At 35.8% G+C, this 16,214-nt stretch overlaps 1 protein-coding gene across 2 annotated transcripts; it reads right to left on the bottom strand.

Moving 5' to 3' along the window:
- Window positions 1-12,687: 12,687 nt before the first annotated feature.
- Window positions 12,688-15,814, bottom strand: LOC106619789 (serine protease easter). Of its 2 annotated transcripts, none has more exons than XM_014238046.3 (7): window positions 15,586-15,814; window positions 15,413-15,522; window positions 15,134-15,344; window positions 14,544-15,036; window positions 13,405-13,589; window positions 13,174-13,275; window positions 12,688-13,093 (listed from the first exon to the last, which is right to left on the bottom strand). In XM_014238046.3, exons 1-7 carry the CDS (start codon window positions 15,650-15,652, stop codon window positions 12,774-12,776), a joined length of 1,488 nt encoding a protein of 495 aa, XP_014093521.2. In that variant the 5' UTR covers window positions 15,653-15,814; the 3' UTR covers window positions 12,688-12,773. The 2 variants fall into 2 exon arrangements, with proteins under 2 accessions (XP_014093521.2, XP_036214351.2); XM_036358458.2 differs by having other exon boundaries at window positions 15,167-15,344.
- Between the last annotated feature and the right edge of the window lie 400 nt (window positions 15,815-16,214).

The raw sequence follows: 16,214 nt of genomic DNA, 5'->3' as shown, positions 1-16,214 counted from the left end.
GTTAGGGAGCTGTACACCTTTCCACAATATTGCAAACATTTACAACTCGCATATGTAGAAGTAGCAGGGTTTGTGGCACGATTTACTCTCTATTTACGCAGTAGATTGTGGGGATTTAGTAGCGGCGATTTGTGCGTTAAGTGCTTCGCGGAAAATGGCATAAATCACGATTTGCTTGGCCTGCGACATGTTGGCATGTGGCAGGCTGTCATGTAACGGCGGTTGGGCGCAAACAATCTGCTGCAACAACCGCAAATTTAAAGCGACGAAGGAGACATACAGAGGCGAGTCAGAGTTTTGTGGAGCTCCGCCAGCGAAATGAGCGCCAAAAAATACGTTGATATGCCAAACTTAAAGGGTGTACCAAGCAGTATTTGGTTGCCGTTCATCGGCGCTTGGTTGGGCAATCAAAAGCAGAGTAGTTATTTTTCTAAGCTTTGATTTTCCGAAGCTTTTAGTACACTTTTAGGCGCCAAGGCATATATATCACGCTGAATGTGCACTGCTTGTTGCTGCTCATTTGTTGCCACACTTTGCGGTCGCAATTGGTGGCATTTTCATTAGTTCACCCAAGGCTTTACTTCACGTACTTGCCATTGTAGGCTAAAGCCTGGAATTTTGATGGCATTTTAATTAGTTTTAGAAGTCGAGATTTCACACAAAATTACAATTTAGAGAAACTGTTTGAAAGTGATTCACAGTTGGAAAAGTGAAGACACAGAATGGAGTTCGGAACGATGCAGAAATTTATTCAAATGACTATCGGCTTAGAAGATCTGTACAGATTCATATTTTTATTCCACTAAGGAAGTCATTCCGGAAAACTCTTATTCCTACTAATTACTTTGGCAGTATTTTCTGACGTTGGCATAAAAATAATTTGACGTTTTAAAAGTAAAAGCTAGTCATTTTATAATTTTCTGAAAGAAAAAGTAACACACATCTTCTCTTTTTGGCTATTTTTATTGGCGAAGCGGTATTAACAATGTATAGGTGAGCAGCTCATGGTAGATGATCCTGCCAATTATACCGAACACATATCCAAACCTTAATGACCATCAATCCTAGCTGGGCCTCCGTTTGTGCTGACTTCAGGCTATTCGACCTCAGTGGTTTTGCTTGATGTTGTAGTGAGGCAGCTCCATTTCTCCAATGACTCTGGGTCTATATCTACATTTTAATCCAAAGACTGATAATTAATATTAATTACTAATATTTATAAAAAATTTTAAAAAATTTTGACTACCTTTATCAAGAATATAATTGATTTATTTCAATTGTGGCTCTTTTTATATTACTACAATAGTTAGAGGTATGGTTATATTTTTATTATATTGTCACTGGTCATAAATATGACAAGCTTACCAAAATAACTACAATACTACTTAGATCTCTTTAAAGCAATGTAATGAACACATAGTAGACATAAAATTTCGTTTTAACTAAGAAAAGGTGCTTCATGGCTTTTTATAAAATATTTGGTCAATGGATAACTACAGCGACATGCAAATTTATATATTTAGATTATAAAAATCCACTTAAACTTCTCCCGGCAAATGCAAAGTAGTTAAGTTAATGTATTTGCGAAAGCTAAAAATTTTGCTGAAATAAAATTACTTCAGAAAATAAAAGCAACTCACCTCAGGCATAAAACAAAAGAATTTTTGTAACAATTGAATGTACAACACATTTGACAGACAGCAGCTTGACAGCGTAATGAAATGCTTGAATTTATATTTAGCAAAAAAATACTTAAATTTTGTGAAAAGCGGCATTTTGCCACCAAAATGGTATAAAATCGGCGTGGCATAAAGGCAAACATCATTTATTGACAGACGAAATAAAATGTGCAGACATGAAAATAAAAAGAAAAAAAGTGAAAAGTGCACAATGAAAAAAAAAAAAATTTCGGGAAAAACGAAAAAAAAAACCTGCAGCAAAATTCAGACATTACTACATGTGCCTGTCAACATTTTAATTAAAAAAGGATACGCGTCTCATATGAAGAACGGATGTTGGCAAATACGCGCGCAACCAAATAGTCAACACAACTGACCGCCACACGAGGCGGCAGACTGGGAAGCGCGACGGAGACGTCGACACACATTAAAATATTTGACAGAGGGCGCAACATTCGCGCTTTTGTCAACAACAACAACAGCAAGAAGTGGAGTAGCAACAATAGTAATGACCAGTAGTGGCACTCGAGTAATTTTCCTATACTTGCGCGGGGGTATGAGTGCAGCGGCACAATGAAAGGGTGCGAAATAATGAACTCGTTGCGCCGTTACAAACGATTTCTTTTTCAATTTCAGTATTCTGACGGGAGCATGGATTGAGTACAGAGTGAAGTTGGCGAGGCAGCATATTGTGCGCTGGATCGGGTCATTACGTGTTGGCTGCTGACAATAGACAGTTCGTTGGCACAAAAATCAAAAAAAAAAAAAACAGGCACAACAAAAAAGCATGTGTAATGAGAATCTCAACTGACCTGTGTAGTGGTGGTCAAGCCGTCAGCGTGCGGAAGCCACTAAAGGCTCCATTGCAACTGCTCATACTTGCAATCCATTTTTCGCTCGCATATTTCGCTCTCAACATCGAACTGCCTTGGCTATTGTTTGCATCATTTTAATTTTATTTATTGTTTGCCTGCCACTCAAAATACATAAAAACGTGCAATGAACAATGGCTTTTACGCGTTGCCTGTCAAGTCACCGTTATGTGCACCACTGTGGTCCAAACAATCAACCTGTTCGCTGGGCTCTAACTCACTGCAAGCACTTCCTCCCGCCCTGTTTTATTTGTTGTTGCTGAGCATTCAAATTAGATGAATTGCTTTTTGGTGAGCTCTAACTCAAACCTTGTGCGACCTCCGCTTTCATTTGTCGCTGACCATTCGCTTTAGCGCCACTGAGCAGCAGCTAGTAGAGCGCTTTTGCTTGGCATTCTCGCTCTCTCGCGCTTCGGGCACAATTCATTCGTGGACGGAAGTCATTGATGCTTACAGTTTTAGTAATTTCGTTTCGTTCTCTATTGCTTTCATCCTAAATTTAAGTTGCAGCTTCCACAGTACGTATGTATGTCGTTTAATCGTCCGAACTGCCCACGAACTCACGGTTGCATTTCATTTATAATGACTTATCGTCAGCTTGGTCGGCCAACTAACGGACCCACCGCCATTTATGCAGTTACTTCCACCTCTAATGCCACCGCATACTCGTATGCTTATTACATTTCGTCTCGCTCTCTCTCTCTCTCTCTCTCTTGACTGCTTGCTATCTCCTTCCCTTCTACCGAATTTTACATTGTTGCCCCCGCTTTTGTGTTATTTTCTAGTCATGTCAATGGTTTTGCGGACATTTATTGTTTGAAAGCTATTACCCCTGCCATGGCGCTGCTACTCATCCTCAAGGCAACTATGCTCTGCTCAGCTCATTTGGTTCGTCACTTGGGGACCCATTCGAAAAACGACACGGTGGTCGTTGGTCGTCGACACTCTGTTTTTGATTGTTTTGCAAAATGTTTTACGTACTCAGTCATTCATGCAAATCATCTTAACTGGTTTGGGTACTATTTTTCTGGGGAGAGATTGCAGCTTTGCAATTGCAGCATATTTGCTGGTTGAAGGCGAAGTAAAAACTTCAATGATTTTATGAAAAGAATAGCCTTGAGTGCTGGAAAATATGTATTTTAAGTGCCGCGCCGCAAATAATCATAAATTTTTACTTTTCATTTGAGTATCATTTCAAATTTGTGGATGTAAAAAGAGTGGGAGAAAGAGAGCGGAAGCTCAATCGCTGACCACTTCAATTTTTTTTAAATTTCATGTTGACAATATTTGTACTTTCATAGGAAGATTAAATGAAGAACAAGAAGCTGAAGTAATACTAAATTAACATACATTAAGATTACTCAAGTGATCCGAGACGTCAGCATTTAGTTTGGAGGTTGGAAACGCACAGCCTGCTTTTATCTCTTTATCATATATGATCGAGAAAGATGACTACAATCTATCAGTACTCTTAAACTTACTTTTTAAATATTTTGGAAATCTAAAGACTGTTTTAACTGAAACCTTAACTCCAACGCTTAAAGAAAAAAGAATAGTGGATCTAACGATCTTCACATAAGAGAAAGAAGAACTTATGGCTTGAAGGACAATCCACCTTACTCCGTCGATCTTTTATGCAGACGACGTAGGTTATAAGAAGTCAACTATGCTGGTCAACAAACAGAGTTTGGGTGGTTGCGTGATCCTTTTTACGTAGCTCTGAATTATATGCTCTTAGCAATGTTCATCATATCGTAATCATCGGTTTCTGACTGGATACTGTCCAATCATGACGTGTGCTAATTGGCAAAGCTGAAGGCGACTTGGAATCAGCTAAGAGATTTCTTTTCTACTGCCCAGTTTTTACCAAACAGAAGTTGAGGCATCGCGGTGAAGCCACTGAATTCTCTGTAATTGATATTACCCGCCTTAAATAAATTGTGGTAAGCTAAAAACGCTTCAACAATCTAATATAAAGGTCTGATTATCCATATCTACGTGTCTTGTACATCACAGGATCAGGGTTTACAGCAGTCCAAGTGCTTCCTTACTTTCGGTGCGAGGATAAATCCCATGATGTAACCAAGAAAGAGATGTTGATATATTTCATTTCAATAAGGTACAGAAGGCTAGACTAATGCTTAGCTCGACAAAGTCATAGTAAAGGTCAAATAGAGATATTTAAGAGAAAGTAAGTTTAATCTCTGAGCAATACGATTATATACTGCGGACCTTTTTAATCGTCTGTAGTTGCTTTCGTAAATGTTGGCAGTTATGGACTTTAATAGTTTTGATATTATTTTCTAAAAACGAATTTGCACTCACACAAATAAAATCGTCTACTCAAACATGATGTCTACTTTCATCTGTTAGTAAGAAGGGTTGAGTTACCAAAAAATACCAACTAAGCTCTTAAGACCAATCTTATATAAGCATTCACATATGCGCCAGCAAGTGCATATGGAATGTTTGACAGGCAAATGTCAATAGCAATGATTTTTTAAATCCTTACGTAAGGCGCCTCTGCAGGTTTCACCAAATCCACGCAATAAACTGTCAAATAAATAAAATTTTAAAGCTCAAACGCGCATGCTAAACGCTCAATGTATGCAGCTGTGACAATTTTGGCATTTCAGCAGACAAACAAAGCATTTACGGAAGCGTCAAACTTTAAATTTGTCTCATACTTCCTTCCGCTCCAGCCCGCTAGTGGCGAGTGCATCCTGTCATTTAAAATGATTTCCTGACTGCTCGATTGAATAACCCAAAATTTGATTATGACTTGACAAATAATACAATAATTGTCTGTTTGTGTGTGTGTGTGCATGTTCGGGACAAAGGACCTGCCGGTGCTAAAGGACATGTCGAACACTATGCTTAAGTAATTGTAAATATTGAATTTTCAAGTTTAACCAAAAGCAGTAATTTTTTTTTTTGTTGCTGGCTAAAGAAACACCCTGAAGAAGTGAGCAGCCGTACGAACTTAAGGGTTAGAGAGCGCGTCGCAGTTAACCCTTTTGTATAGCATACCTTTTTAGCGCACGTACACACTAACTCGTCTCATTTGACATTTTATCTATCTAACGCTTTGTCTATCTGTCTCCCCGTCCACTTTACAACACTTTCGTGTGCATTTATCTGATTGTTTACACACGTCTATCGCCAGGATTATGCGTTTGTCAATTTTGCGACAATTTTCGAAAACAACCGCGACGCGCCCTTTTGCTGCAACGCACACTCATTCGCACTGTAATAGTTTAAAGTGAGGTTAGGTTTGAGTTTAAAATTAATAGAAATTTCCTGCTGCCGCCACTTGGCTGCGTTTTACAGATGGAAATTAACGATTAGTCCTGCAATACTTGCAACTCCTTGCCACAACCACAAACACATATCTAACTGTATATTCACACCATAGTTTCTATGCAAAATGCTTCGTATTATAGTATGTGTATGTCTCTGGACGTGTTTAACTTGAGCTTAGTGCATGTCTGACAATTTGATGCCATTATTGGTTGCCTGACAATTTCACTTAATCCCTCCCAAAGGAGTAATCGCCGCGTATGGGCTTTGTTGTGTCCGTACGTCGAATACGGTGCATAGCTTCGCCGTTAAATATGCCTGGCCTTATGGCCGTAGCGTGGAATTATTGCTAGATAAGATTGAAAAGATATCCAGTTACGTAGCGTTATGAGTGGAACCATTCCAAGACCACTTAAGTGAATTTATGTTTGGAGGCTGAGCTGGTATTTTAAAGATTTTACTCTTTGATAAGTTATAGTATTTAAAAATGTTAAGTTGAAAGTACTAATGCGTTTAGTTTTGATTTTAAAAACCTTTCAAAAAGCCCAGCTTAAACTTCCTTCAAGAGTTTCGGTGCTGTTAGTCGCAGTGAACTGAACCCAAAAAAAGTTATCAGTTATATTTTCAAAGTACAAAGCCGTTGCGAAAAACAAGTATTTTTTTTTTCAAATGGGATTTCTAGTTATGTATTCCCTTTAGTAACAGTTTTCGGCTAGGCCTAGGCGTGTCCCATTAAAGCCGACTTGTAACCACACTGAAATTTTTTAAGCCAATTTTTTAAGCTCTCCATCTTAATTAAGGTAAGTGACTTTTAACCAGATTCAGCATCCAAGTACCTCTTAACGATGGTGGCGCCCCAGACGATGCCGATTAGTACTTATGAGACCGCCCTGGTAGTTATTAATCAACAGAATCGTATTTGTTCATCAGACTTTTTGTGAGCTTTACACCGTTACCATTTCAAGCTGATAACAAAAGTCTCTGTCTGTAATATGTTTCATTATTTATTAGTATTTTGTGAGTAATATGTATTAGATGAGTAATCTTTCTACAGTATTGGCTATTTCTAAGAAGCTCACTTCGATGGCTGAAATATACTACTTGAACTTTCCGCCATCTCGGCAACAGTTTCGAAGAGCTCTCCCAAGAGCTTTCAGTCCTTTCGCCCGTAATATCTTTCCTTCAAACTTTTCTTAATACTGTTACCCTCTTTGTTCTTTTTTCCGCCTTTTCTTGTGTGCAGATTATTGTTATTGTAAGAGTATATTTTACTTAAAGTAATTAAGCAGCTTAGGTTATGATTACTAGATATACTTGGTAACAACTTTACGTTAGTTTTAAGTGGGTCTGCCAATTTCGGATCCAATTCGGTTGCTAGATTTTCTTGGTAACTTTTTTTCTCTAGCCTCAAATAGGTCTGAACTTGTTGATTTTTTAAATCTAAGTCGGATCGGGCATTCTACCTCTACTCCGCTCCCTTTCTTCTCTTGTTCTCTGCACACTGCAGCACACTCTTGCCGTCCATTCATTTGCGTACGTATAATTATTGTGTACGTTGTTGCTGTTATTGTTGTTGCAAGTACATTTTTTGACATGTTGCATCATAAATGTTTATGATTATGGCGGCTAAAGATTTACTAGATTCGCCACAGGCGCAGAGCAAGGCGTCGGTGTTGTGCAATTACTGACGTCACCCCAAAATCAAAGGCTACAGACATGCACCCATGCTTACGTAGCATGTATGTGTGTGAATATGTATGCACGTTACATTAACGTCCGTCCTGCAGACTTCGTAGTAAGTATTTAACTTCAATTTCAGCATTGAACTGTTTCGTGCCATTGTGTTTGGCTGAGTTTTACGCTTTATTGGGTTGTCGTTGGCGCATTGCAAGTGACATGTGGCATGTGGCAATTGCGATTTTTGCATATTACTTTACACATATGAACCGGCATATAAAGTTGTATGTGATAATAAAATCTTATGTTTATTTGAGGCTTACAGGCGTCACAATTTGACAAACAGTGATGCGTCTGTGGTGCATGCCTCTCTGTTTACGGCAATACACATACATAAATGCTCGTGCCACACATGCTTAGCGTCGTATGCGTTTAATTTTCTATTTAACGCGTTTGGAAATTTCAGTATTTCCGAAATTTAAACTTACTACTCCACCCACTTCTTCTTGCGTAATGTGCAACATGCAACCCCGCTGTTCATATATATGCCACAATATTCACTTTTTAATTTAAATATGACTTCCTTTATGTTCTGCCATTTACAGCTTTGGCAGCAACAGCAGGTTCTATTATTTTTAATGCGCGCGTTGCCACTGAATTTCATATTAATCTCTTTTTTGGTTTTGATGATTTGGTTGTAAATATTTAATGCCGACACACTGGAATTTTGTATATGCCACATGCGTTTTAAATGGTGGCACATATGCGTCAAAATTATTTTTTAATGTTTGCTTGTGAAATTTCAATAAAGCGCACTAATAATATAGTTATAAAGTTTTTGCTAAGATCCTGCGTTACAGTTTGACGACTGGAAACCATTTAAGAGTAATGATATTTCTTCAGACGTTTGTAGCTCACTTGAAAGCTTTGTTTAAAGCTTCGTTTTTTTAAAATCACTGCCACCACCTTTCTTCGAAAAAAAAAACACCGTTTCAGTCGAGGCAGAAATCACGTATATACGCCACTACACCGACCACTCTCCGTATATCAGAGAAATTCAAGTGAATATTTTATACGGATGCAGTTTACATTAAATACTAAGAGGATCTCAATAAAAAAAAACTATCTCCAATTATTCAGCTTAGGAAAACACTAAGGCTCTTGAGTGCATTGGGATATTCGGATCGTCTATTCAGATCTAATGAACTTGGTGGTTCGAACAGGCTTGTTCGAGATTATATTTTATTTACTTACTTCATAGAATATGGTAATATAATATATTCAAAGGATTCTTCACCAAAGAGCCTGACCCTATCCGAAAAAATTCAAGTGTCGCTAAAATGCTTGAGTTCGTGCTAGTTTGGATTCATTCTGCTCATATTTTGGTATTTCAGTTACGTACAGTGGCATATGTTTCGCTACTATTGGGTTCCCTATTTCAATGGGTGATCTGTTAATAGTGGATGGAGAGAGTGGTCTTCATAATATGTCGTCTTACACTTAATACCATACAATTTCTATATTTCGAAAACTCCCTTTATGTTGTAGATAATTTTATCAATTCACATATGAATTCGTACGGCGATTTCTTCATTTTAATTTATTACAACTTTAGCGCCAAGTAAATGCATGAATTGAAGTTGTTAGCTAATATTAATTATTAATAAAAATCATAAATCATCTCAGAGAAATGTTGGCAAATTAGTAAAGCTAACAAGCAGCTGTAAGCGGTGTAAACAAATTTTGATTAAGTTGAAGTCAGACCGAAATATTTTTAAAAGCATGTCGTTATGGATTTGTAAATATGTTTATGTATATATATGTGATGACATTTCTTAAAGTGTAAGTTTTCAGAATATCAGAAAATGTTAAAGTGAAGCTTACATCACAGTTGATGTCTTGTATGTGCCTCTGGATTCCGGAGAAAGTTGTGTTATATTTTGAGCAGGTAACCGACTTTGTGAACGAATCTTCGGTTTGATGCGATTTTTTCACCTACTACTTTATAGAAGGACAATATCGAGATTTAAACCGCAAGTGAGATGAAAATGACTCGACCTAAGTTTTATCGAAACTTTATGAGCTTCACAGACCCAACTTCACGTTTTTGCTTGCTTCTCTTCTCCTTATACCAGTTGTTATATCTGGCTAGTCAGCCTTGGCACAAACTGTATTGTCGAATTTTATCCAAAGGAACGCTGGAGCAACCACAATACATCAAACATTGCCTCTACTTGTTAGTTAAGACCACTTTCTACTTGACTTTTCGCATTTTTTTGTGCCCACACAATAGTTGTTGATGACAACAGAAAATTTGTGTGCAACAAACTGTGATTAATAGCATCGCAACAAGCTGACAAATTTTCATGCATTTTTTATTAAATCGAATACACCAACTAAACCAAAGAGCTACAGTGTACTAGTTAAATATATAAATATATATATATGAATGTTTATGTATGTATGTATGTATGTATAGTAGTAATGCATAAGCGCAGTTCCACAAATCATATACATATGCACAGTCATGAAACACATATGTTTTTTCATACTAGAAACTCTAACTCTATGTCTGCGTGTATGAAAATATATATGTCTTTGTGTATTTCCGTTTCCGCATAGCAAAAAACCTTTAAAATATGAAATTCCGGAAAACTTTTAGTCCACATTCGACGACTGTGACTTAACTTGTTGATTTATGACCTGGCATGTCGTGTGGCATGTTGCTGCTTGCCACATACGCCGCTCTTTGGTTATACGTATAATATAGTAAACTTCTACCACTATTACTGTTGACTGCTCCATGTATTCCACTAGCTTTTGTCAATGTTGCTCGTGTGCTGTTATTGTCAAGACTGCTGTATGCTTTTTTGTATATAATATTTCTGAATACACTTAACGCTGAATTCGTTCACATACACATTCTCAAATACATGAATTTAGCTGGGATTATGCAATCAGTGCGAGCGGCTCTTGTTAGTGTACCGTTATCCCGTGTCCTGTAATACTTGTATGTAACCTATAACATGCAGGAAGCAAGTATTGCCAAGCAGTTGTATCTGCTAGTTTTTAGCACTTACATATATGTACATATGTTTTCGTTTCTCTTGCATTTGGTTCATACAAATCGGTTAAACTTTTAGTAAACCGGAAATATGTTGAACACGTGCAACAATATGTTGTTGTTGAGAATTTAAAAACAATTTTTTTAGTAAAAAAAACATAGAACTTTCAAAATTTGAAAAAATGGGAAATATTATGTTAAAAACAAAACTCTTAACACCGACTGTACTTGCATGATAGGTTGGATGCTATATTTCTTTTACCCTGTTGAAAATAAGCTGTAATTATTTGCAACCAAATTTCAAAATATGAGAGTTATCCTAAAATAAAATAAAATGGGATTTCAAAAATTTAAAAGCTTAAATTTGAGTTAGTTAGTGGCATATATTTGAGAAAAGCTTTTAATTCTAACAATAAATAGCAATAACTACGAGAACGAAATTGTTGCTTCGGCTATTTTCGTCAATTCTTAACTTGCGTACTGGTTGGGAGTTATTAAAAGCGCATATAACGTACTATTACTATTGAATCTAAAAATAATGAAAACAAACTTGAAGAGCCAAAAACTGTTTGCAATTCACACTTTAACTGGCTACTGAATAATGAATAAATTCAGGATTTTCGACAATATATGCAGCGATCGACATTTAACACTTCGTGCGTCTTGACAGGCCTTAACTCAACAGTAGCTTCCGCGACCCTCACTAACTCTCATAACAAAACACATATTAACATATGCTTCCATATCAATACACCACTACATAATATCCCGCAATATAAAATTTCCCAGCACGAGTTAAAATGGGTTTTGCAAATACGCCGAGTTAAAAAAAAAAAATTAAATTAATGCATTTTAAATTTATTTATTTATTATGACACTTACATGGATGTGCACTAGGAAAAAAATTCGCACACTTAGCGTGTTCTTACGCATATTTTTCGCATGCAACGCGTGTGTGGCGCGTGTAACTGTAGCGTAAAGCTACAACAAAATGCAAATTAAACGCCGGAGAGGGTAGAACAGCTGCTCGGCTGCCAACGCTTTGTCATATAATTAAAATAAATATGCAATATTTTAATTTATGTGTAAATTCATTTTAGAATATTTTTAACACACGCATACATACATACAACTATGAGTTATGGCCTGCCACTTGAGGAGGCGCACAATATTGCTTTCGAATGAGCTGTCAAATGAGGCTTAAAGTGCTTGTGAGGCACGCTTGCTCAATACACATACATGCAGACAGATATATTCTAGGCATTTAGCAGATATTTTTTTATTTTACACACACACACACCTATAAACGGCGCCTCCTCTCACCTTTCTTACAACACCATTTACCATAGCCGTCTCAAATTTCACTTTCACTTTGCCACGTTTTCACCCAAAAAGTGTACACATATGTTGTAAATTCGTTAACAACAACATAAATATGCCTATCACATAACAAACTGTGGCAATAAGGCAAGCAAAAAATCACCCCTCTGCCATTGTGGACCCGCACATATATGGTACTGTTTGCCTGTTGCAATAAATTATTTTTGTTTGCCATATCAATTAAATTGCATTATCATTTACCACGAAATTACCCAAAAAAACTGGCGTTAGAGTCGGTCTCTTGTTACCCTGTAGGCAGTCAGTGCATAAATTAGCGCTTAAATTACGCCCATTTGTGCAGCAAATTTGTAAGAATTTTTGTTTACATTTCTACAGAGAAAAAAGTTAAAAACTTTTTTTATAATTGAGCAGGGCGAGAGTAAAGTCAACTGGTGTTATCGCCCTTAGAAAGTGACAAAGATAATTCCATTTAAATTTATTACCGAAACTTGGCTGTCAAATGCAAAGAAGAAAAATATGTGTTACAAAGGTTAACGTGGTTCAACAGCTGATTTTGTTTGAAGTGAAAATAGCCTCATTCCTGATAGTTAATGATCATATGTTCTGAAAATCAAGGTATCGAAAATCATAGTTATCTCCTGATCAACTAAAATTAAAATTTTGGTATTCTTTCCATTTACTTTTCTCTCGAAGATAGACACAACTTTTATACCAATTCTAAATGCGGCTTATTATAAGGCATAATACTGCTAGCTTAATTTAATTAGTCTTTTATTCCTCAGTTTCAGAAATAATGTTTTAAATTCGAAACATGTATTTTTGATCTGTATTACGCTATTACTAATCTTCGCCTATAACTTTCGTTATCCAATCCATTGAATCGGCAACACTCTCAATATAATAAGACGATACAACCCCATCAGCAGCGCCGCATTTATCCATACCGAAAGGCACAACGCCGATTTGTGTAAAAAATTCAGTGTTATCGTTAACCAGCCATATAATTGGACCACCATGGTCTCCGCTACAAGTACTGGGCTCCTCATAACGTGTGGTTAAGCAAAGCTTAGATTGTTCCACACGCTGTTCGGGATAGGCTTGATGGCACACTTGTGACTTACTGCGAATAATTGCGTGCTTTTTCATTACTTCCGTGGCACCTGAAGTGAAGAATTAAAAATGAAATAAAAGCTAAGCTTTAAAGAAAGTATTTTGCAATTACAGGTCAACTGCGACTTACCTTCTTTTTTCAAACCCCAACCGGATATTGTTAGAGGCTCATTGTCATAGGGCACATTGAAATGTTCAACTCTTGTAGGCAAACAAATGGTTTTGATATTTCCTGAAATATTTTAATATTTTTTGATTTAAATTAATTATTGCAAATTCAAAATAAATTTGATCGCCAATTTTTTAAATATTTTGAGTTTCCTCCAAATATTTGTTTGCAATCTCTATAAATTCCACTTACTACTTATATCAACTTTAGTTTTTAATTTTATTAGTGCAATATCCTTGACACCCGTTTCCGGTTTATAATCCGCATGTTTCACGCTAATGGCAATTTTATAGTCCTTATAAATGGAACATGCCTTTCGTACGCAATCTTTTTGCGATTTATCTGTTATCTTATATTCACCTAGGCGTACGCCGATTCTAAAATTCATATAGTTTAGGGGAAAATATAGATATATTGTCATAATGTTTGAGCGAAAGAGAAAGTGAAAATAAGATACACTTTAAACATATGAAATAATTTGATAATGGTCTATATCAAATCATTTCATATTAAATCAAAATGGAATTTTAGAAACAAAAAAATGAAATTGGTATGGAATTCAGTAATTTATAGAATGTTAGAAGCATGATGATATGTAATGAAATTCATGAAATCGATAGTGAAATTTAAAATGGTGAAAATCAAAGTTAAATTGAGATTACAGAGGAATTTACCTGGAATTATTATTGATATAGGAATGTGGATATTTATGAGTATATATACATACATAGGTATCTTTATGCTGAGAGAAAATTAGATGTAGTTAAATGAAATATTTTTTATAATATAACGAAAAACGAATAGAGTATCATAAAACGAAGCATGAAATATGAGTGAAATTAGAAGCGATTAACTTATACTTAAATACATGAAATGAAAGAAAGCGTGTAGACAATAACAATTATACCTAAATTAAATGGAATTTGGAGACAAAAAATTAAACGAAAATGAAAAATGAAATCGAATAGTGAAAGTCATGAAATCGACAGTGAAATTGAAATTCGTGTAATGAAACGATTAGACAACAGGTTGAAAAAACTGAAATATTTACTACTTTGCGATATGAAATATAATAAAAGTTTAACTAATTCATATAAAGTATAGTAAATTAGATAATTTGAAAAGCGAAAAATTTGAAAGTTAAACAGAATTGAGAAAAGTTAAAAGGTCCAATTGATTTAACTAATATAAAATGATATGCATTGATCTACGATTACGGAAACTTGCACGTTTGATACCAAACGAATTAGTGTGAAATTGACGATTTAAAAATAATGAAATGAACTTCAGTAATGAAAATATAAACCAATATTTGTTTGTACTAAACTCACAATGTCTCGCGAATGCAACTTGCTGCCGTCAACACCCAACGTTCGGTGATCAGCGAGCCACCGCATGTAAAATTTGGACGTCTACTATCGCTGTTATAACGCAACAGAGCCAACCAGGGGAATTCAAGTAAATTCGCTTCAGTATTGCTTTTAGAAGGATTACTTTCAATATGTACAAAACCACATTTCTGTAAACTTAATTTACGCAAGCCCAATTGGTTTAAACTGCTCATAAAACTAGAAGTATTCGTTGTAACTTCTTCGATTATTGCACTCACTGTTGAAGTTTCAACGTCAATATGTGGTGTAACCACATTCTGCTGGTGGTATGGGTTGTATTTATTACCGAAAGCCCAACCTAAACGCATGTAGAATTCCTTAGTAAAATTTGGTATTGCTTCTGTGGTCGTGGTTATTGGTTTTGGCGTGGTTCGAGTAGGTCTTTCGGTATTGACGACAATTGGAGGTTGACCTACTGTGTTGAATAGAATGCCTGGAATATTCAATGGATCATTTATAGGTATATGGATTTACTGGATTCACTGTAATTCTTGGTACAGAAATTGGTGGATATATTTGTTGATCATTACCCCGTGGTGCATTTATGTTAGGTTTTTTTTTACCCTCTACAATTTCTCGAGCGACTGGTGTAAATATTGTATTGCTGAATGGAGGTGATTGTGTATTTTCCGCAGCTTTGTTCCCATTTATACGAATTGGGTTGGGCTCTAGCTTGTTGATTTTTATATTATTGTTATGTGGCGGCATTATAACATAATTAGGACAACAAAAAGTATTTGCCTTAAATAAATGTAATTGAGTTTTTTTGTTAGTCATATGTTGTACAAAATCAATCTAAAATAATCTACCTCACAAGCGTCATTTGGAAAAATTACTTTGTGGTGTAATTCTTCGCAGTCAGCAAAAGGTCTACAAATACCGCTCGTGCCAACGGAATATACACATGCGTTTTGTGCAACTGGAAAATTTGAAAATAAAAGAGCTCACATATAAATCACATAGATTTTTAAAACAAACTCACCTGCAGTAGCGAGTAGTTGGTATAAGAGTATGCTTAAGAGCATGCCACATCGAAGGATAGCCATCATCACAATATTTCGATTATTCAATATCACTCAATTAATGTATGCAAATAATATATGTGAAATGTAGGTACACTAAAAAGCGATGATAAATGAAATACAATAAAATTTGCGAGTTTTGCTGTGACCACAACTTAATCGAGCAGCCACTGAGAGAACACTGAAAGCTTCAAATCGAATTCGCAGCTTAAGAAAACAATGAACTGGACGCTGATAAGTACATGCGGACTTCCAAGTAAACATAAGTATTTTTATATGTAACGATATGCCTGACTGCTGATATATATTTAAGTATATTATGTTAGTCGTATATAGTTACATATATTGTCTTATCAATTTGTGGCTACTTGGAATTTCCTAAAAAAATATTTTGCAAACATATCAGGGTGGAAAGATAAGTGCATAATATGAACCTGATGAGTATTGATAAGGTCTAGAAAGATTTTTGAGAATTAAATACTTTTAAGCTGAATTAATAATATTACTAAACATTTTAAATAAATATTTATTTAATTTTATAATTTTTAGAAAAGAGAGAGAGAGAGACAGAGGGAGGTGATTTCATAAG

Source organism: Bactrocera oleae, chromosome 6 (genome assembly GCF_042242935.1).
Source record: "Bactrocera oleae isolate idBacOlea1 chromosome 6, idBacOlea1, whole genome shotgun sequence".
In the NCBI taxonomy this organism is placed as follows: Eukaryota; Metazoa; Arthropoda; class Insecta; order Diptera; family Tephritidae; genus Bactrocera; species Bactrocera oleae.
This window is presented reverse-complemented; position numbering and strand designations above follow the sequence as displayed.

Coding starts and splice junctions, on each gene's coding strand:
- LOC106619789 (XM_014238046.3), bottom strand. CDS start 15,652: ATGATGGCTATCCTTCGATGTGGCATGCTCTTAAGCATACTCTTATAC. Junction 15,345..15,412: donor TTCCAAATGACGCTTGTGAG/GTAGATTATTTT, acceptor CATTTATTTAAG/GCAAATACTTTTTGTTGTCC. Junction 13,094..13,173: donor TTGGGGTTTGAAAAAAGAAG/GTAAGTCGCAGT, acceptor TCTTCACTTCAG/GTGCCACGGAAGTAATGAAA.